At 41.5% G+C, this 23,731-nt stretch overlaps 1 protein-coding gene and 1 long non-coding RNA gene across 2 annotated transcripts in view; both read right to left on the reverse strand.

Annotated features, from left to right (window-relative positions):
- Positions 1-23,731, reverse strand: part of LOC5574754 — a 106,844-nt gene that overhangs the window by 37,895 nt on the left and 45,218 nt on the right. The window contains exons 13-14 of the mRNA XM_021838541.1: positions 23,199-23,641; positions 23,002-23,060 (exon numbers count right to left, since the gene is read on the reverse strand). Coding sequence (XP_021694233.1) covers positions 23,002-23,060; positions 23,199-23,641 — 502 coding nt within the window. The remainder of the gene's footprint in view (positions 1-23,001; positions 23,061-23,198; positions 23,642-23,731) is intronic.
- Positions 1,863-2,779, reverse strand: LOC5574756. Its single transcript, XR_002499436.1, has 2 exons — positions 2,120-2,779; positions 1,863-2,063 (listed from the first exon to the last, which is right to left on the reverse strand). It is a non-coding gene; the product is annotated as an uncharacterized LOC5574756 (long non-coding RNA).

Below are 23,731 nucleotides of genomic sequence, written 5' to 3' on the forward strand. Positions count from 1 at the left end.
AATAGTTTAGTCATGAAAATCGATAGTTTTCATTATTAGAGTAGATTCGTAGAAAGATTTCCAATCGATTGGTGCAAGAGTCTTGAAAATCTATCTGGGCGTTAGTAAGTTATTAACAGTCAAAATCTAACCACTTTTCGTGACGCGAGCGATTTTTCGTTTCTGGTTCTAGCGATTGCTATGCACGAGAAGAGTGGAAAATAGAAGCAAGTGAGAGCTACAACTGCAAAGTACAAGGGAAGGGAAAGGCCTGGAATTGAACCCATGATATTTTTGTTAGTAAGCAAATGCGGTAGCTACTAGACCACCAAACCCGTCAGAGGGAAAAAACAGGAATTCTTGGATTACCACAGACATTTGTTTCTGACTTTCTGCAGCAATTTTCAAGAACTTATTTCAAGCATTTCAAACTTTAATTCCTCTGTCAGTCAAAGCCTCTCTAACCCAGAAACATGTGTTAAATTTCGACGATCTTAGTTTTGGCTTCAAAACACGTGTAAATATTTAGGCTGAATGTTGACAAAAAATAACACAAAATAGATTTGTCATGGATGTCAAGATGCTGATAGTTATCAAAATACCATATTTTTTTTTAAAGAAGTCCATTTCTCATAATTCGATTTCGCGGAACCTCTAAGCGATTTCATGGAAAGGTGGTCAGTTCTACAAGAATGCTTGAATAACAAAGCAGTTATGGTACCCCGGGGCAAGTGGGACATAAAAAAACGATAGTTCAAACTAATTGTTCAGATTAATTTTCAAATGTCAATATTTTGCAAATCCAACGACACGGTCACACTTTGGCAACATGTTTGCTGGTGTGTGCATGAATTTGATCGAATAATTTCGAAATTGTGAAAACCTTTGAAGAAAAATGTACAATGAGTTATTAGACGCAGTTGCCTTGCTAAACGGGGCAAGTAGGATACATCCAGTTTTGTGCGTAAAACCACATCAGTAAGTCAACCGTTGAAATAATAGGATTGATAAATCATAGACATTTTATTCTGAGTACATATTTGATGTACATAAGGGATCAACCATAAAATACGTAACGTTTTAGGAAGAAACCCTTAAATTTATAATATGTCACATCGCATTTAATTTTAACTGAAAATTTCTCGCAAAAAGCGTAAAGAGCTATAAATCATGTTCAAAATATATCATTTACAAGTTATCAATCGAAATGCAGCTAGTATACTTCCAATAATTGACGAATTTTTGAATATGTTCTGTTATTATTGTTATTCATGGCGGAAAACCACTTAATGGGATGGAATTGTTTTCCGCAACTACTGAATTTGGTAGAAATAGCAATTAAAGTTTAATAAAAATAGAAAAGTAATCGTTCTCATGATCTATTTTTTTAATTTTATTTCTATACTCGCTTAATTATAAATTCGTAATTCAAAAAATTGAAAAAAAAAATCAAAAATCTTTTCAATTTTTCTCTTTTTTGAGCAATTATGTAGTATAAGATTGATTTTCTTTGGATAAAATCATTCGTTTGAATGTTTCAATGCTACTTCCTAATAATATTTGAAACGTATAGGAAAAGTTTTAATTCTGGTGCTTGTTTTGATAGGTCCCACTTATCCCGGGTATTAAGATATTTTGGGGTAAGTTAGACCATAGACATATGGAATGAAAACAAAATACCTGTTTATCGTTAGCAGCTTGTAATAATACTTAAAGTTGTAACTAACCGATGGTAATTAGATTTATGACACAATTATTTTTTGCGAGCCTATGCAGAACGTGAAACGTGTCACAATTTATCATGCAAGTTGAAAATAGCGCTGAGCTAACAACTGTTAGAAGGAGCTCATGGTAATAAAAATAACAATATTTTTTGTACTAAATACATTCCAATACATACTTTCAGGGAGACTTTTATTTTTACCATTATTTTGCACAATCCCTATCACAGTTAAGAAGTTTTTGTTTTCCTTATCATAATTCTGCAAGATTTTAAATAGAATTGGTTGTTGTTTGAATCCGCCCATCGCATATCAGATGGTCCTGCATTTACATTTCCTTTTCTATAGTATCCAAACAGATTGCTGGAAATTGAACAGAAAATAATAATAGTTTTTTTTCTAGCATATGTTATACTCACAATCTTATAGTGTTGTTAGGATCTTTATTGTCGCTCCATTCGCTCGAAAAATCTTCTAGGTTTAAACCTGAATCTGTTGATATTCTTTGTCCTTCATTTAATATAAACCGATCCGCTCTGCTCTTCATAGATGCACCGCTAAAGTCTTCGAACAGAACAACCATTTCGTGCGGTGCCAGATTTGTCAGCAGATAAAGTAGGTTCAGTCCCATCATAAATTCTCCGCTATCGAATCTTCCAAAACCTCCAAGATATTTGTTCCCTAGGGCGATCAAAACAGACGGACCCATCAAACCGGTTCATGACCACCGTCCAACCACCGCCTTCGTACTCTTGGTCACAGTAAACTACAGCAGTTTCGTCCAGATTGGCGTATATTCTGTACACCCCGGACGAATTCGATGGAACCTCATCACAAGAACCGTAGATATGCTGGGAATTTCTCAGCTGTTCCAGCGTTTGAATGCTCGACGTGCTTACTGGTAGTGGAGATTCTACTCTCACTTCCGGTAATTCAAAGTCGAACCCAGAACTACCCATAAGGTTTGCGGTACAAAAGACGGAACTTGCTGTTAACAGCAAAACACTACAAAAGGCTGTTCGGAAGCGATCCATTGCAGGTCGAAATAGTGAACAGTTGAAGACTGACACAGCAATGGAGAACCGCACTTAAGTAGTTCAAGAAGTCCGTGGCCATCCGATAGGGCGCGGCTTATTTTTCAAAAGTTCCTGAAACCACAAATTCGTGTGCTCTTCTCAATTCGAAGCACGTATAAAGACAAACCTCAAGGCTTATGCCTAATATAATAAGGTTTAGAGGCAGGTGAATTTTACTATGAAAATAAACTTTGTTTGACCATAACTTCATGAGCACTCAACTGATTCCAAATATTAAATATGTGTGAACAACACAATCGAAACGACAAATCGTTGCCTAACGTCCTGGTCTTGAACGGCTAGATGTTGTAGTGTTGGTCACTACTAACACTAGACAGGCAATAAATTTGTCGCCTCGACCTGTTAACTATATTGTTCGGCGTATGTAACAGTTCTATCGATCGTTGGCATATTTTCGGAGATTGATACGAAATTGACGTTACTTATTGGATTTTTTCGCGTCTAATATCGCATACCCCTAATTTGCCCAAGTGATCATTCGAACTGAAGTTAGATTTCTTTGCCAATTATATTCTACATTTATAAGGTTTAATCACCGCATGACTTTATTATTATTAAAATTCATTGGCTTTTTTCGGTGAATACAATATCTATACTCAGAGTGAAAGGGAGTAACGAAAGTAATGAAATGACAAGATGGATAGGATCGCAAGCGAGCGACGAGAGAAATGAATAGAAGTTGAAAATTTGTTTTTAACAGAGGGCCATATGTGTGAACAACACAATCGAAACGACAAATCGATCGATAGAACTGTTACATACGCCGAACAATATAGTTAACAGGTCGAGGCGACAAATTTATTGCCTGTCTAGTGTTAGTAGTGACCAACACTACAACATCTAGCCGTTCAAGACCAGGACGTTAGGCAACGATTTGTCGTTTCGATTGTGTTGTTCACACATATGGCCCTCTGTTAAAAACAAATTTTCAACTTCTATTCATTTCTCTCGTCGCTCGCTTGCGATTCTATCCATCTTGTGATCAATTTAAACTTGCCGCACCCTACTATCCAGCGGGCGAATTGAAATTCAAATTCGTTGTTATTAATGAGCATGAGGTGCTTGACGAAGCTAGACCTTGAACTTTCAACAGCACACATTTAGAGAGCCAATTAACATTCTGCGCTAAAAAAAACCAAATAATCACCACCAGCAAGCAAGCAATCGCTCAAAATTTCAAAACGAACGGTTGTTAGGTTTAAAGATTTGTGCCTTCGGAAACTCGAGGTTTTGTTAGATTGTTTCCATTCATCGGATAATAACGAAAGTAAACCTACAGCTCTCGCTCATCAAACTGGCTTGAAGACAATGACTCGCAATAAGTCCAATTTTTTATCATTTGTGATTTTATTGCCAAACATCGCTCATAGAATAATTCGCAATGCAATTCCTACGGTAGATTCTTGACGTAGGACTACGTCTTTCTTCTCCATACAAGAGTGGAATTGGGATTTCAAAACCAAGAGCGTTACGTTGGCATGAAATATTTTAAGCGTTTATTACTTTTTGCTGGCTTAACGAAATTGATTAGCACCTAAATCAATAGACAAGGCTTCAAAAGTTCATGTTGTTTACTTACTGAATCCCACACACCTGTCAAAATAGTTTAAATAACTGTTTCAAAAGAGAACGTTGATTTCAAGCAAATCTACAAATAGGGGTGCTAGAGAAAAGTTGACGCCAATTGCTTTTCACTCTCCGTTTGGATCTCAGCAGGCAACAGATCGGCTTGCTCTGACCGGGCATGCTTCTCAGGCACAGACATCGATAGCGAAGGACCCCCCGTGCGTCTTGCCTTGCTCAAATCAAACTGACCGTCGACCGTCCGTGAGAAGATGCCGCGATGAAGAAGACCCCGAAGAAGCCGCCACCGCAAACCTCCTCGGGCGAAGAGGATTCAACTTGTGCGTCGTCAAAATTTGTCCGTGTTATTCGAATTCAACAATTCAATCGGCCCTTTTCAGGGCCAACAAATCTGTTCTAAAGAGTTATTTGTGCAATATTTCCTAATATATTTGCCACATACTTGCTATAATCTCTTAATTCTTCTCGTGGCATCATACAATATCAGATTTACTACGAATAATTGACAATACGGCAATTTGAGGATGTTTCCGAGGACGCTGCTGCAGTGCCGTCAGGATGCAATAACAGCATAATGCTCATCTTGTACATCCCTTGCCAAGACATCAGTTTCATATAGCCTATTTCCTTGATTAGAAAGCGAAGAATACGAAAAGGAGGAGCATCATCTGCTATTCTAAGGGTATAAAGCATGCCTTCGTCGTTGAATTCGGTTTCATTCTATTTTCGCTTTCGATCTAGTAAGAGATCCACCGAACCTGCTCAGCTCCTCGTTACCTGTGCCACAGAGCTCTTGATCATCAAGCTGCTGCAAATTTAGCGTCCGGAATGTGTAATCGCTCAAGATTTAGGTCTTAGGTCGGTTTGCCGCTAAGCATACAACAGCCTCCTGAAGTTTTTTTTTTTTTTTGGAATGAGGGAAAGCCTGTAGGAGTGAAAAAAAAATCTCTTCTCCTATAGGCATAAAACCCTCAAACCTATCTTTATTTAGGCCCTTACCATAAAGTATTAGGGGCCGATTCAATAACGTTATATACAATGTTTGTAATAATTTTGTTTAGCTTCTACATCTTGTCATACTTTCACGACAAGTTAGAAGTTCTAAACTCGGGGCTTGGGATGCATCGTAGGACGGTTCTCTTGTCACTCCATCTTCTCAATGGATTTGTGAAGTTGCTCAGATGAGATGGTGATGATCAGCTCAATGGTATTATTGGAGGCGTCGTGCAGTTCAAAATGGTGGCTTGAGGAAAATTTGAGGAAACGGAATCGGTTTGATATGTGGCTTAAGACATCCGTCAATCACTCAAGTCGCAGGTAATAGTAATTCACTGTTAAAGACAATAATTAGATAGGAAAGTCAATAGCTTTTAGAAATTTATATATAGGATTTAGGAAATTGGGATTGCGAGAAAACAGAGCATCGCGGACTGTTGCGTTGGGTGGTTTCCATAAAACAGGAAGGGAATCAATCAATTCTTGTCTTTTTACTTCATATTTAGAACAAACCCAAACAACGTGTTCTATATCTTCAAATCCTTCACCACAGTCACAATGATTAGTATCACTTAAACCAATACGCTTAAGGTGAGCCTTAGATCTATAATGATTCGACATTAGTCTAGAAATAACCTTAATAAAGTCCCTAGTCAGATTATAATCTTTAAACCATGATTTTTTTGATATTTTGACGTATAAGTAACGTCCCATAGATCCTTCATCCCAAGATCTTTGCCATTCAGCAATTGCTTTCCGGCGACATGTTTGAAAAAACTCCCTAAAATCAATTTTTCTTTCAAAAATTTCACCTACTATGGCACCTTTTTTGGCTAAAATATCTGCCTTTTCATTACCATTGATGAGGCAATGCGATGGTATCCATATGAAAGTGATGCTGAAAGAGCGCATTGTTAATGTATTCAATAGTTTTCTTATTTCAATAATAAAATATGTTGCATTTTGTGGTTTTATTGATTTTAAAGCTTCAATAGAGCTAAGACTGTCGGAAAATATGTAATAGCTGCCAACCGATAAATTAAGGAGCCTCCTGAAGTTTGCTTCAAGTGTTTCGGGAAGGGCCATAAGTCGTGGAATCGCAATGGTCCCGACAAAAGTAAGATGTGCAGAAAATGCGGCACCGAAGGCCATAGGGCAAGCGATTGTAAGCAAATCACCAAGTGCCTAATATGTGTCGACAGAGCAGACAACGGACACTTGACGGGCGGACCCAAATGTCCGGGCACAAGCGGAATATCAAAGCAGCCGAAACAGAAGTAACACAGTTAAATTTAAATCACTGTGATGCAGCCCAGCAGTTGCTTTGGCAATCAGTCTCGGAAACCAAGACTGACGTGGTGTTACTATCGGATCCATACCATACTTATACCAGCCAACAACGGGAACTGGGTGGCGGATAGGTCTCAATAGCTAGCAGCTATATTCCCACAGTGGATCACCAGGCGATTCTCTACAGCATCGGCCGGTGAATCTCCCCAGCGCCGATGAGAATGAGGACATACGAGCGGAAGTGGAAGACAAAGGACTTCGACAAGGAGGTGTTTATTGAGTCTCTTAGAACATACAGCAGGGCGAAACTTGACGCAGAAGAGTTGACAGAAGTGGTAGCAACGGCTTGTGATGCATCGATGCCGAGAAAGTTGGAGCCTAGGAACCGAAGGCGCCCAGCGTACTGGTGGAATGAGACGCTTAGTACCCTCCGTGCTACATGCTTCCGAGCCAGAAGACGCGTCCAGAGAGCAAGAACCGAAGTAGAGAGAGAGAGAGGAACGGAGAATCGCTTTCCGTGAAGCTAGAGCTGCTTTCAAACAAGAGATTAAGCGAAGCAAGTCCAGCTGTTACAAGGAGCTATGTCGAGAAGCCGAAGAAAACCCTTGGGGCAACGCCTACCGTATTGTGATGGCGAAGTTTAAGGGTCCGGCGACACCAGTCGAAACATCTCCAGACAAGTTGAGGATTATCGTGGAAGGTCTGTTTCCGCATCATGACCCAACAGTGTGGCCGCCTACGCCATACGAAGACGAGGAAGAAGAACCCCGAGGTGTGCGAATCTCTAATGTAGAGCTACTAGCAGTGGCGAAGGGTCTGAAGGTGAAGAAAGCTCCTGGTCCGGATGGGATCTCCAATGTAGCATTAAAAACCGCGATATTGGCGTTCTCGGACTTGTTCAGGACGACGCTGCAGAAACTCTTGAATGAAGGCTGTTTCCCAGACAGTTGGAAGGTTCAGAAGCTGGTGTTGGTGCCAAAACCAGGGAAGCCACCAGAGGACCCAGCATCGTATAGACCTATATGTTTGCTGGACACACTTGGTAAGCTCCTGGAAAGGATCATCCTTAACAGGCTGACACAATGCACAGAGAGCGAGAGTGGCTTATCGAAATGACAATTCGGATTCCGGAAAGGGGTCTCGACGGTGGATGCAATCCGGACAGTTGTGCAGAATGCGGAGAAGGCATCCAAACAGAAGAGGAGAGGCAATCGGTTCTGCGCCGTAGTGACGATTGATGTCAAAAATGCTTTCAACAGCGCCAGCTGGGTGGCTATAGCCTTAGCACTGCATAGAATGCGAGTTCCTGGCTACTTGTGCAGTATGCTAAAAAGCTATTTCCAAAACAGAGTCCTGGTATATGAAACGGAGTTGGGTCAATAGTCGATCAGGATCACGGCAGGAGTGCCACAAGGCTCAATCCTTGGTCCAACGCTTTGGAACGCGATGTACGATGGAGTATTAATGCTGGAGCTACCTAACGGAGTGGAAATCGTTGGATTCGCAGATGATGTCGTTCTAACGGTGACTGGCGAGACGTTGGAAGAGGTCAAAATGCTGACGACGGAAGCGATTGACACGGTTGAAGCGTGGATGACTGGAGCAAAACTGCAGCTGGCTCATCATAAGACGGAGCTAGTGCTGGTTAGCAACCTCAAAGCTGTTCAGAGGGTTGAAATCAACATCGGTAGACAAGACATTTCATCAAAACGTGCTTTGAAGCATCTGGGGATGATGGTAGATGACCGTCTAAACTTCAACGCTCACGTAGACTACGCCTGCGAAAAGGCGTCGAAGGCGGTCAACTCGATAGCGAGGATCATGCCGAACGTCGGAGGACCGAGAAGTAGTAAAAGGCGTCTCCTAGCGAGTGTAGCGGTCTCTATTCTCAGGTATGGAGTCCCAGTCTGGGCCGCAGCGGTAAAAACCAAGCGTAATCGGAGGATGTTGAACAGCACATTCTGACTCATGGCCATACGAGTAGCGAGCGCCTATAGGACGATTTCATCGGAGGCAGTATGCGTTATCGCTGGCATGATGCCCATCTAGAAACACCGGAGCATGTAGTCTTCGAATGTCGTAGGCTCGAAGAAGTGAAGAGGGACATGCGAGGAGTCACTGTCGATAACGTTGTCGAAGAGATGTGCCGAGAAGAAGGCATCTGGAACGCTGTCGATAGCACGGTATCGAGAATAATGTCCGAGCTTCAGAGGTAGTGGCGTAGCGACCAACGATCTGCTAGCTAGAGTGAACGCATGAAAAGGAAGAATGGCTACTCGGTTTCGGGAGATATTCCTTTGGCGGGGAACTCTCTGACGGAGTAGGCTAGAATCACCGCCGGGAACTAGCTGAGTAGACGTGGCGTTGCACCGGTCCCGGGTCGTAGGAGCACCAGTGTACCGGACGATAGGCTTCACCGGAATCGCTGGACTGACTTCGGCACCCTACCGGTCGTCCCGTAAAAAAGTGAAGATCAGCAGTAGCAGCAACAGCAGCAGGAGAATCGGTCTCGGGAGAACTTCCATCGCCGGGGAATTCTTCGTCGGTGTAGGCTAGGTCCACCGCCGGGGACTAGTTGAGTAGACGTGTCATAGCGCCGGTTTTAGGGTCGTCGGGGCACCAGTGAACCGAAAGCTAGGCTCCACCGGAATCGCTGGACTGACTTCGGCACCCTTCCGGTCGGCTCGAAACGTAGAAAAAGAAGAATCGGTCTCGGGAGAATTTTCACCGCCGGGGAATTCTTCGTCGATGTAGACTAGGTCCACCGTCGGGGACTAGTCGAGTAAAGTACGTCGGGACGCTGGTAATGGGTAGTCGAGGCGCCTACGAACCGGAAGTTATGCTCAACCGGAATCATTGGACCGACCTCGGCATCCTACCAGCTGAACAAAGAAAAGGAGAAGGTGGTCGTAACTGTATGAGCACGCGCTCTGAATGAGTGCAGAGTAGTGTACAAACTGGAGCCGAAGGGCTCAGAATGTTGCATGTAGGTACTAACAAATTGACGGGTCGCCAATGGGCGAAAATAGGTACTAACAAATTACTAACGTGAGGAGCCGAAGGGCTCAGCATGGGGCACAACGTTGAACGGTTTTAAAACTGCTAACAGGAGCCGAAGGGCTGAGCATGTAGAGTAACAAATTGAAGAGGTGCGCTCAGCACGTTAGCCTCGCCTCCGAAGTAATACTGGAAGGTGGTTCCGGAGGGTTATGGTACTAAACCTAGGAGAGTGTTTTTAGTGGGGAAGGCACTTTGTGGATCCCACACCGCGCCAAAAATTACACTGGCATGAACATGAACATATACAGGCCAGTCTATGAAGTTTTTTAAACTCCTAGTTGCATGAAAAAAAAGCTAGCAGCTATAGGGACGACAGGACGATACCCTATCCAAGAAGTAGTCTCTAGCTCAAATGACGGTTTTGCGATAGCAAAAATCAACGGCGTGTTCTATTGCAGTTGTTACGCGCCCCCAAGGTGGTCGATTGAGGAATTCCCCCACATGGTCGACAGGATGATAGCCGAACTAGCTAATCGATAGCCAGTAGTGATAGCTGGCGGCTTTATTGCATGGACAGTGGAGTGGGGTAGCCGCTGCACCAATCAAAGAGGCCAGCTTCGACGGCGAAGTATTCATTGAAGCCCAGAGGCGTGAACGGAACACTCTGGACCTAAACGGTGAAGAGCTAGTTGCTGTGATATCACGAGCGTGTGATGCTTCCATGCCTAGAACAGCTCATAGAGAGAACAGGCCACCTGTGTACTGGTGGTGCGAATCAATTGCAAATCTTCGAGCAATCTGCCTTCGGGCTAGACGAAGAATGCAACGCACACGCACAGAAGCACCAAGAGAAGAACGCGGTGCAGCATTCATAGAGGCAAAGTTGGCTCTCAAAAAGGAAATCAAGCCTCGAAAACGGGCATGCTTTGATCGTCTATGCGAGAGTGCCAACTCGAGTCCATGGGGTGACGCCTACAGAGTGGAAATGGCTAAGACCAAAGGTGCCGTAGCGTCCCAAGCTACAACTCTTCCCGCACCATCCCATAAGCCCATGGCCCCCAGCGCCGTATGCGGCAGATGAAAAAGAAGAAGTGGAGAGAGTGACGAATGAAGAGCTGGCAGAAGTCGTGAAGTCATTCGCGTAAAACAAGGCACCGGGACCCGATGGTATCCTGAATGTTGCTTTAAAAGCGGCAGTGAACGCGGATCCAGACATGTTCAGAACCACGACGCAACGCTACATTCATCAAGGAATGTATGGAAGCGACAGAAATTGGTGCTACTACCAAAGGTGGGGAAACCGCCCGGTGACCCGTCGGCGTATAGACCTATCTGTCTACTAGACACGACGGGCAAGTTGTTGGAGAGGTTGGTTATCAACTGGCTAGTACCGTATACGGAGAATGCGGACGGCCTGTCCAACATCCAGTTTGTATTCAGAAAAGGTAAATTTATTCTGGACGCCATCCAGTCGGTCGTTCAGACAGCTGAGGTGGCAATCGAGCATAAAAGGAGCGGCATCCGTTACTGCGCGGTTGTCACTCTGGATGTGAAGAATGCGTTCAACAGCGCAACCTGGGAAGCAATAGCACACGCGCTTCCCCGCCTCAAGGTACCGGTGCAGTTGTGTAAGCTTCCTGAAAGCTATTTTGATGGTAGGATTCTACTGTATGACACAGAGGAGGGGCAGAAAAGTGTTCGAATTACCGCGGGAGTACCTCAAGCTTCAATCCTGGGCCCGCTGTTATGGAATGCGATGTACGATGACGTACTGAGGCTGCCCCTTCCAACGGGTATTAAGATTGTAGGCTTCGCCGACGATATCACCCTAGAGGTCTATGGTGAATCTATGGTGGAAGTAGAGTTGACAGCAGCGTACTCTATTTCCATATTTGAGGAATGGATGAAGTCTAGGAAACTAGGACTGGCCCGTCACAAGACTGATGTGGTGGTGGTCAACAACCGCAAGTCCTAGCAACGGGCGCTCATCTCGGTAGGTGATTGCACCAAGCGATCCCTAAGGCAATGATCGATGACAAGCTCAGCTTCGCTAGCCACGTTGAATATGCCTGTAAAAGGGCATCAACGGCTATAGCGGCGCTTTCGAGGATGATGTCTCTGCTGTAATTGCCAGCAAACGCAAGCTACTGGCAAGCGTGGTGCTATCCATACTAAGGTATGGAGCACCAATCTGGTCAAAAGCGCTTAGAACGAGCACAAACTCAAGGCGGTTGGAAAACACGTACAGGATAATGTGCTTAAGAGTAACAAGTGCATACCGGACGGTATCTGAAGAGGCTGTATGCATCATATCCGGGATGACGCCCATCGGGCTCATCATCAAGGAAGATGTTCAATGCTTCAATCAAAGGGGTACCAGAGGAGTTCGCGACACGTGTAAAGAGGAAACGCTCAGAAGCTGGCAGCAGGAATAGGATAACTCCACTAAGGGTAGATGGACCCATCGTCTAGTCCCAAATGTGTCAGATTGGTAGGGAAGAAACCATGGGGAAGTGAACTTCCTCCTGACGCAGTTTCTGTCAGCAGGACATGGTTGCTATAGACAGTAGGTTCAGGCACTCATAATCTCATGCGTGCCCCAATTGGGCTGGTGTGGAGGAAACAACGGAGCATGTTCGATTGCCCCCGTTTCATTGTTGTGAGAGGTCGCATGCTCACTACATGCGGAGGGGACACGTACCCCGACAATATAATAGAGAGAATGTCTACAGATGCCGAGTGCTGGAATGCAGTAACTACGTCTGTCACTCACATTATGTTAGAATTGCAGCGCCTATGGCACGCCGCTCTCCGAAGAAATACCGTAAGGTGGTTCCTGGGAGATAATGGTCTGAGGCCAAGGGTAATGTCGATGCACTGTTCACCAGTGCATAGGCTGGTTTTAGCGGGTCGTCGTTGGTGCGTCATCCCCGCATTCCCCAAGTTACCTTCTCAGGGGATCTGTTTGCAGATTTCCCCCTTGTAAAAAACAAAAAAAAAACTATCTACCAGAGCTGCGGCAACCCACACGAGCTGGGAACAATTTCTATAGTGATGGGTGATATGCAGAGGCGCGTAATCGGGTGGCGCGTAAAACGCGAGTACGACAGCCGCTCAAGCCACGACGTCAAAATCGTCATAGGAGATCTAAACGCTCTGGTTGGCCAGGAGGAGGAATTCAGACCAACTAATAGAAAGTTCAGCACCCACCGGCTGACGAACGAAAACGGCCTACGACTAATTGATTTCGCCGCCTCCAAGAATATGGCCATTCGTACCTCCTACTTACAGCACAGCCTTCTATACCGTTGCACCTGGAGATCACCGCAGCTCACAGAATCACAAATCGACCACGTTCTGGATGATGGAAGGCACTTCTCCGACATTATCGACGTGGTGCTAACATAGACTCTGACCACTATCTAAACTGAACCCAAAACTCTCCGTCGTACGGTACCGACGGTTGTCCCGGTAACTGTCGAAACTGCGTACGCGCAGCACTCGAGGCTGCATTACCGGAAGATAGCAATTCCACCGAACATGACGAATTTTTTTTTTTAAATTTAATTTTTGTATTTTTTGAATCGCCTGAAAATTTGCATACAGATTCTTTATGACCAAAAATGCCATTTTGCACCTTCAGACCGCCATTTTGAACCTCGCCTTATTTTTGAGAAGGGCGTATCGGAAAATGCATAGCAAATCTTTAAAAAACTGTAACTCGAAAACGGATTGTCCGATAGATTTGAGATCTTCTACAAAGTTGTAGGTATTGCTTAGGACTATATGGAGAAAAATATACACGGTAAAAAAAAGTTACAGATTATTTTTTATTTCTAAAACAATATTTTAAAATCGATTTTCTCCAGAAACGCAGTTTTGATTATTTTTTATTTTTGGATATGTTTTAGGGGACAACTTATGTGATTTATTGCACAATGTTTCAAAATGGAAGAATAATGACAAAAAAGTTATGATTTTTTTTTTAAATCACAGATTTTGAAAAAAAAATCGAAATATAGGAAAATAATATTTTTTATGTGATTATTTGAAAGTACAGAAAAATTGCTATCGAAAAGTACTTAAGTAAATTTTTTCTAGGTTGCATCAATTTCGAGATATACTCATATTTATATAAAATTTTCAAATAAAAAAAGTAAAATAGGCCCTTTTGAAATATATTTCGTGTTTCTCCATTCCAGAAATATTTTATTTTGATTGAGTGAATCGTAGCTGAATTGTTTATTGTTTGATCAAAACCTATATACTAAAGTATTTAAAAAAGTATGCACGGTAAAAAAATATAAATGAAATTTTCAAATGAAAATTTGAAGTTCATTGTTCTTAAAAACCGCAAAATTGATGTTTTTAATTTTCGGATATGTTTTGCAGCGTATTGTTTGTAATTTCTTGCACAATGCCTCAAAACGGAAAATTTTTGGATAAAATATAAATTATTTAAAAAAATAAATAAAACGAATATATGTAAAACGATATATTTGGTGCGCTTTTTTGAGTACAGAAAAATAACTATATATTTTTATATATGAAAAATTTCTAACGAAAAATACTCAAGTACAATTTAGCTGAGATGCATCACTTCCGAGATATACACGCTAAATCTAAATGTGGCATTAAAAATGTGATTCTATCACAACGGTGTACCCTTGGTCCCCAGGGCTAAGCCCGGCTAATGGGTAAAGCCCTCTCATCGCGGCAAGATCGTACAACCATGGAGAAGAAGTTTGTTTTTATTTTGTTTTTTTTTTTTATATATATACTGCAATTTTATTTCTTAATTATATCAACTACTTTCTTGTTACCGTCACAGTTCGAAAATTGTCTAACTTCAATTTGTGTTTCAGAGATAGGGATAAACGAGTGATATTTCTGAGTGCCCTGAACTGTTTTTTGCACTTGAAAATAGTTGGTTAAGTTCTTGTGCAATGATATCATATTCCTCAGTAGTTGAATAACAAAAGAAGATTTGTGTAAGCTGCTCTTCTTTCCGATTTTGAGCCAATCATATAGTTCCTTAGCATTTTTTATCGGATGTTCACGTTCTTTGGCAAGACTGGCTCTGGTAGCCATACGTTTTAGTGCCCCTCTTATGGCATCGCATGACCCTTTTCCATGCTACTACTTTAGTTGAGTACAATTAGACAGTTTTAAACGACAAGAATCACAAATTTTACGCTTACTATTTAATTTATTCTGTTCAGCAAATCCCAACAAAATCAATTTCTGAATATTATCTTCCGTAAGATTTCGACAATGTTTAGAACAACTTTGTTTGAACACTGTAATACATCTTGAACTGATATAACTCATTGCGAAAAAATGATATTTGCACAGCTTCATGTACAACAAAAATAAATACCTCTGTAAAACGCCTCCTTAATCCACAATATAATGCTGTATCTTCTTTCGTAGCACGTCAATTTCACAGGCAAATAAACGTCACCTACAATCACTGAACAATCACTGTTGATACAACACTAATGCTCTCACGGTTTCAGACTTACCTTATATACTACATAGGAAGTTTTTGTACCGCATTTTTTCATTGATGATTGCTACCCATTAGTACGTTTAACACATAAAAAAATATTGTTTTCCTTTATTTCGATTTTTTTTTCAAAATTAGTAATATTTTATACAATTATAACTTTTTTGTCCATTATTCTTCCATTATGAAACATTGTGCAATAAATCACATAAGTTGTCCCCTAAAACATGTCCAAAAATAATAAAAGTCATAGATGCATTTTCATAGAAAATCAATTTTAATTTTTTCATTAAAAAAAATCTGTCATTATTTTTTTCCAAATAGTCCTAAACAATACCTATAACAACCGCAAAATATATCCAAAAATTAAAAACATCAATGTTGCGGTTTTTAAGAACTATTACCTTCAAATTTTCATTTGAAAATATCGTTTATATATTTTACCGTGCACTCTTTTTTCAATACTTAAGCATAAATGTTTTGTTCAAACGATAAACGATTAAGCTACGATTCGCTCAATCAAAATATTTTTTTTCTGGAATGGAGAAACACGAAATATTCTATTTTTCTTTTATTTGAAAATTTTATATAAATATGAGTATTTCTCGAAATTGATGCAACCTAGAAAAAATTTACTTAAGTACTTTTCGATAGCAATTTTTTTGTACTCTCAAATAATCACATAAAAAATTATTGTTTTCCTCTATTTCGATTTTTTTTCAAAATCTGTATTTTTTAAAAAAATCATAACTTTTTTGTCCATAATTCTTCCGTTTTGAAACATTGTGCAGTAAATCACATAAGTTGTCCCCTAAAACATATCCAAAAATAAAAAAAAAATCGAAACTGCGTTTCTGGAGAACAACGATTTTAAAATTTTGTTTTTGAAATAAAAATAATCTGTAACTTTTTTTACCATGCATATTTTTCTCCATATAGTCCTAAGCAATACCTACAACTTTGTAGAAGATCTCAAATCGATCGGACAAACCGTTTTCGAGTTACAGTTTTTTAAAGATTTGCCATGCATTTTCCGATACGCCCTTCTCAAAAATAAGGCGAGATTCAAAATGGCGGTCTGAAAGTGCATAATTGCATTTTTGGTCATAAAGAATCTGTATGCAAATTTTCAGGCGATTCAAAAAACACAAAAAGCAAGAGGTTGTTTCCGAGATACAACCGCCAAATTAAAGTTGGATAACGTTAGGTTCTTCTATTTCCTGGCTTGAGACTATCACGAACTAATGAAAGATTTCTACTGATCAAAATCCAATCCGGTTGAAAGTTAAGTCCACGCATGATCCATTAAGATTGGTTGCTTTAGTGGGTTCCGAAGGCAGTTGGTTGAGATACTTCTCCATGAAGTCCGCGAACTCCATGTTCTCCTCTTTGCTCAAATCGATGTTGAAGCTGCCTGTCACGATGATTGGCATGATCTTCTTCTGATATTCGAGGAAGTTTCGCACCATGAAGAACTTCTGCTGCTTCGTCGTGGTATCCGGAGAAATGTAGAGGCAAATGAGCGAGTGACCTAACTGATCGGTTTGTTTGAGGATAGCAACCTGTGCGCGATCCACGTCAAGCATGTCAGCATCATGCCGAAGGACATTCAGCTGAATTGCAGCATAATTTCAAACAAAACGGCCCTTTTCAGGGCCACAATAATGCATTCGACGTTAAAGAGTTACAACCAGAGACATTCCATCTATTACTATTAATTGATTAAATAATTTATTTATTTATCAATTATAATTTTAGATGATTAGTTTTCAACGGAGATAAATGGCAAACGAAGTTTTACCTTCGTTCCCGTCGCTCGGGTCGGGTGGTGGTAGCATTTTTGCAATCTTCTCTGGTGCGTATTTCGGTTCGATCGACTATTTCTTACCAAATCAAAACATCAACAATGCTGTTGCTGATTAGTTTTAGCTCTATGTTTGACAAGTTGAAACTCTGATCGCACTAGCATGCATTTACATGTAGGTAGCGACGACGGCAACGGCATTATTCAAAGTAAGTCAAGTTTGTAAGGATGCTTAAAATATATCCCCGAGCCCGATTTTATCTTCTAAACTCGTAGCAATTAGATCATACGTTTGAAATGATTAAATTTCTGTTAGATATCAGGGATTTACTTAGGAAATTGCCTACATTTATGCGTTTTCATTGCAATTCTTGAAGTTAACTATTCATTATTTCTTTGAATATTGCTTTATTCGGATTCAGGGAGCTGATATTCATTATGTAGAGTCGTTTAAAAAAAATAACAATAATCGCATTGACAAGTGATCAATTTCATCCCGAAATGGGATTCCCCTATTTTTTTTCAAGGGATGATTTTTAGCACTAAAAACACATTTGTTACAAAATGTTGGCACATGAGCCAAAGAGACTGACGTCGTATTTGTTTTCCTGCATTCAGCTGTTTGGCATTTTCAACATTATAGAAAACAGACAAGCCAATGAAAAAGGATCAATTTCACTTGGAATTACGGTACATACTTAAAAACGTCAAAACCTTATAATAGCAAGAAAAATGTGCTTTTCTTTGAAAAAAAAGGCATGCCTTGTTATTTACCCATTTATCAATAGTTTAGTCATGAAAATCTATAGTTTTCATTATTGGACTAGATTCGTAGAAAGATTTCCAATGGATTACCGCAAGAATCTTGAAAATATATGCGGGCGTTTGTAAGTTATTAGCAGTCAAAATCTAACCACTTTTCGTGACGCGAGCGATTTTCGTTTTTCGTAATTGTACCCCAGTATGTTGCCGTAAGACGTTATCCAACGTCAAAATAACCGGGTTTGCGAAACAGCGTGGAACCGCTCAAGAGGGTGAGCAGGATGAAGCCCCTCCCGAGGACTGCTGGAGAACAGTAGAAGCAGCCATCAACAATGCAGCTAAGAGCTACGTCGGGTACGTGGAACGGAGTCGACGGAACGATTAGTTCAACGAGTACCGAATGTAGGCAGATTCTAGAAGAGAAGAATGCAGCGCGGGTGGTCATGCTGCAGCAAGCGACCCGGCAGAACGTGGAACGTTATAGACGGAAACGGCAACAGCAGACCCGCCGAGATGTGCAGGGATAAGGATGGGAGCATCTTGACGGACGAGCGTGATGCTATCAAAAGGTGGAAGCAGCACTTCGACGAACACTTAAATGGCGCTGAGAGCACAGGTAATGGAGGAAGGGGAAAACGGAGGAAATGCCTTCGTCAGTAAGTTCGTTCAAGTCACTTTGAGGGAGGTTAAGGATGCCATTCACCAGCTCAAGAACAATGAAGCTGTTGGTCAGGATGGTGTAGGAGCTGAACTCATAAAGATGGAGAGGCAGGCCATTTGTCTGCATCGGCTGATAGGCACAATCTGGGAAACAGAATAGCTACCGGAGGAGTGGAAGAAAGGGGTAATATGCCCCATCTACAAGAAAGGCGACAATTTGGATTGTGAGAACTTCCGAGCGGCCCACAAAGTATTATTCCAGATTATCTTCCGTCGTCTGTCGCCTGTAGTAAACGAGTTCGTGGGAAGTTATCAAGCCGGCTTCGTTGACGGCCAATCAGCAACGGACCAGATCTTTACTGTACGACAGATCCTACAAAAAGTCGTGAATACCAGGTCCCAACCTACTTATCGATTTCAAGGCGGCATACGATACTATCGACTGCGTAAAATCATGGACAAAAATAGCTTTCCCGGGAAGCTCACAAGACTGATCAGAGTGACGATCGAAAGTGTGCAAAATTGTGTGAAGGTTTCAGACGAACACTCCAGTTCGTTTGGATCCTGCCGGGGACTACGACAAGGTGATGGACTTTCGTGCCTGTAGTTCAATATCGCGCTAGAAGGTGTTATGCGGAGAGCCGGGCTCAACAGCCGGGGTACGATTTTTACTAGATCCAGTCAATATGTTTGCTTCGCGGAGGATATGGACATTGTCGGCCGAAATTTGAAAAGGCTGCAGACCTGTACACCTGCCTGGAATGCGAGGTAGCAAAACCTGGACTTGTTGTGAATGCGACCAAGACAAAGTACATGCTAGCTGGTGGATCCGAGCACGACAGGGCTCGCCTAGGTGTGTTACGATAGACTGGGATACGTTCGAGGTGGTCGACGAATTTGTCAACCTTGGATCCTTGCTGACGGCTGACAATAACGTTAGCCGTTAAATACGGAGGCGCATCATCAGTGGAAGTCTACTATGACCTCCACAAGAGACTGCGGTCAAAAAAGATTCACACCTGCACCAAATGTACCATGTACAAAACACTCATAAGGACACTACGGGCATTATACGTGGACGATGCTCGAGGAGAACTTGCAAGCTCTTGGAGTCTTCGAACGTGGGGTGCTTAGGATGATCTTTGGCGGTGTGCAGGAAAACGGTGTATGGCGGCGAAGGATGAACCGCGAGCTCACCCAACTCTACGGCGAACCCAGTATCCAAAAGGTGGCCAAAGCTGGAAGGATACGATGGGCAGGGCATGTTGCAAGAATACCGGACAACAACCCTGCAAAGATGGTGTTCGCTTCGGATCCGATTGGTCCAAGAAGGCGTGGAGCCCAGCGAGCTGGGTAGGCGGATTTGGCGAGCGTGGGGCAGAACCGAGGCTGTAGAGGTATTGTAACCGAGTATTGAGGCGTGAAATTGTTGATTCAGTGTTATCTGTTTAGATGTTCACTAAATAAATTTAATATGAAGAAATAAATTGACTGCCACGCAAATAAAAGTTGGCCAAGTGTTGTACAGAACCTGAGTATGTCGCAATTCGATTTCGTACACCCTTTATTATTTGACTAATTTTCAAAAGATTAGTAGCAAAAGTTCTGAAGTCACCCTTCAAATTTTCTTGAGGAATTTGATTAAAATATTCTTCAAGGAATATCGAAGGGTGGCTTCAACAATATTGCTGCAGTTTTGTTGGAAAGTAGTAGAATGATTTTTGGAATTTCTTAAGAATATAAATTTCCTTGGAAAAGTGAAGTTTAAATTTTAAGCTATAAGTTTATGCTAAATTATATAAAAATTGGTTTATGGACAAAAGGTCGAAAGACAAAAGGTCAAAAGGACAGAAGGTCGAAAGACAAAAGGTCGAAAATGATTTGCTTGGTGGGAAATTTTTCCTTCTTTGAAAATACATTTTCGACCTTTTCCCGAGCAGAAGAAAATAACTACTGAATACCAAATGGAGGTATGCATAAGAGGTAAAATACCTCAAATAATACCTTCTGCATATTCTACAAATACCAAGCTGATACTTAGATCAGGTATTGTAATACCTAAATAATTCTTGATGGATTTTCATATAAAAGTGAAATTTTTCAATACTAGTTCAATACCTCCAGCAGTCCTCAATAGCTGTCGAATACCAAAATGAAGTATTTTTAATTGTTTTAAACATTTTTTTCAAATATCATTATAATACCAAAATGAGGTATTGATAACTGGACAATACCTAATTCTGGTATGATACCAAAATATGGTATGCATAAGTTATTGGCGAGTTATTCTTTCCTCCTCGGGTTGTACCTTCTCTTTTGTTTTTCGACCTTTTGTCCTTTCGACCTTTTGTCTTTCGACCTTTTGTCATAGATTCATAAAAATTGAAGCAAAATTTAAGAAACGATCTGCTGCTGGAATAAAATACAATGGTTGATTTTCATGGACTAGGAAATTCGCTCAGTAGAGTAAGGTGGGGCAAAAGTTCGACCTTAGTGGTATAATCAAAGTTTCCAGGAAACAATACAGTTAAACAAAAATACCACACAGTGAACCTTCAACATGTTGGCTATAATTTTGCTGAACAAACTTGTGTCAAAATATTTACCCATTGTTAGTTATAACAGTTTCAAAATTGATTGTCTCATTCGAACTTTTGCCCCACCGGTGGGGCAAGAGTTCGAATCTAGTGTGGGGCAAAAGTTCGCTGGCTAAAATACAAAATATCGATCCTTTTATGACAGGCATACTTTACACCAGCCGTAAACTTAAGTTTGACGAAAAATACACACTAAATTTTCATCAAAAAATTGCCCAAATCCGGGTTAATTGTAATATACTCAAAAATAGCAGTTTTTCGCAAAACTAAGTGGAAATGTAAACTTTTGGTGACAGTTTTTACACGATCAGACAAATTTAACTAAATTTGAAGATAATATGTGGATTTTAGGCAATTTGCAAATTTTTCCGTGATTTTATACATGGGTCGAACTTTTGCCCGCTGATTCGAACTTTTGCCCCACTATGGACCAAAAATTGTTTACAAGCATTTATGCAAAAACTAATACACCTCAAAGCAACCTTATAATAGGTCTAGAAACGCCCTTACATAAAATATTGAAAAAGATTTTATCTTCAATTGGTTCCGAAAGTTCGACCAAAAATTACAATATTCACGTCGAAAAACAATAAATAGCCATAACTTTTCCAAATCTCAATCGATTTTTATGATATTTGGATTGAAAGTCTCTTACTTAAATAGCATTCGAACCACCATGACATTTATAAGATTTGTTTTGAATTGAGCTAGAAATCTTAAAAAGAAACTCTTACCCCACTCAAACTTTTGCCCCACTTTACTCTAATGTTTTCCAATTAATTTCAGTTAATATATGTATTTCTTAAGTAAATTATCACTATCAGTATTTAACACATCGCATGAATCAAATGAGTCGCATCGGCATGAGAATGATGGTGATGATTAGTACACGATGAATTTGAACTCACAAGCAATTCTACTTACTACCGGTTGATGATTCTACCTAGAAGTGAATGTCATCTAGTTGTCATCTCTGACTAGTTTCTTAACTAAGTGAACGAAACACACACATATATCTAGGAACAAAAGAAAACTCACACCCACAGCAGATGGAAGCACAAACGTATGTGCAAACAGTTCTCTAAAGAACAATACAGCATTGTAACCGCTAGAAAACCAGCAAATACCGGCGCACTGTCATCACGTCAAAGCTGTTCACTAGTTCTACGAATTTCTACCGATTTTTCTACTAGTAACAGAAACGCAAACACAGACTATCACTGGGATGCTAAACCAACAAACTATCAGGAGCTAAGGTAAGGGTGGTCTCTATATCTCTCTTTGTATTCTTTTCCTCGTTACAATTTCGATATTCCGAATAGCTTTGTCTCTTTTTTGACAGACACATGTGTGCGGGATTGTTCTAGGTGTAGTGAAACTAGGTTTAAGATCAGTCAATCCAATCAAGAGAGGCGGACAAGTGTGTGCGTGTGGGTGTGTTCGTTTGTGGAAGTGTGTGTTGGGCAAACGGGAACACGGGGTGGACAAAAGCGAGCGAGTTCGACAAACAGTGGGTGTGGCTGTAACAAGATTGGAAAGAGAACAAAACCTTTTCGTAATAGTAATCATCATCTTCGTCGTCGTAGTCGTCTTCGTTATCGTCATTATCATCAACATCATCGTCATCATCGAAATCGTCCTCATTTTGCCCGATTCGAGTGTAAGTGTAGCTATCGAAGGACGTAGACTGTTTGCTAGATTGCGACTGCGAGTGTTGTTGAGATGGCGCCGGCTTTGAGCGCAGCTTGTCCAGCTTGTAGTTTAACAAGCGACGGAACAGATCGGAATCAGCGCAGTTGGCAAAACGAGACGGTTTCTGGGAATCGGTTGGCGGTGGGTCGGATGATGTTGATGGAAGGAGAGTGGAAGGCTGAACAGAGGGATTAGGATCGAGAATTGATGATTGATTAGTAGAGCGTAAGGAAGGTGAAGAAAAGGGGAGGCTGTTGCTGTTGATGTTGCCAGTGTTGCCAGTTGATGGCAGAGTTGTCTGGGAACGTACCTCGCCGGTGTCATCTCCGGAGTCGCACAGGTGGGTTTCCCTCGTGAAGGACATGAACGCTGAATCGTTGGAAGCACGTAGTTGCAGAAAGATACGATTAAGTACATTTAGTGTGAGGTTTGTGATGGGTTAAGAGGGAAAGTAGTAAAAATGGCGATGAAGCAAGGAGGCTAGATAAAGGTAAAGAAGCGCTTTACCTTTGCTGGATCTTTGAGCGTACTCGCGAGTGGACGTCAACGATTCGGTTGACGACGAACTGCTCGCTATGGGATGCCGATACAGAGGACGCCTCTTGGGGCTTTTTCGGGTTGGCGTAGTGCAGGAGAACTTCGATCCAGGGACGCTGTGGGAGTTCATCATGACATGATGGCTACCAGAGCCGTTGTTGTCCTTAGTGTTCCCGCTGGGAATCTCCAGCAGTATAGAGTTCGATTTAGATGGCGAGAGAGTCGCTCCAGATCGAGAGCTTCGGCGTTCTCTCCTTCGACCGACGGTGCTCTTCCGATGGTGGATCGTCGAGCTGCCTTTGCCGTCGGACGAGGGGAAGTCGTACAGTCCGTCCGAATCGGTGAATGGCAGCTGTTGATCCTTTTTGCCGTAGAAAAGTGGTGAAAACCGTTCCATACTGGCGGTTCTATCGCTGCAAGAGGGAATTGATATGGGTGGGTGGAGAAATGGTAGACTGGTGACTTCTAAGGATCAGGCAGGTGCTACTTAGACGCACACCGTC

Source organism: Aedes aegypti, chromosome 1, assembly GCF_002204515.2.
Source record: "Aedes aegypti strain LVP_AGWG chromosome 1, AaegL5.0 Primary Assembly, whole genome shotgun sequence".
Lineage (NCBI taxonomy): Eukaryota > Metazoa > Arthropoda > Insecta > Diptera > Culicidae > Aedes > Aedes aegypti.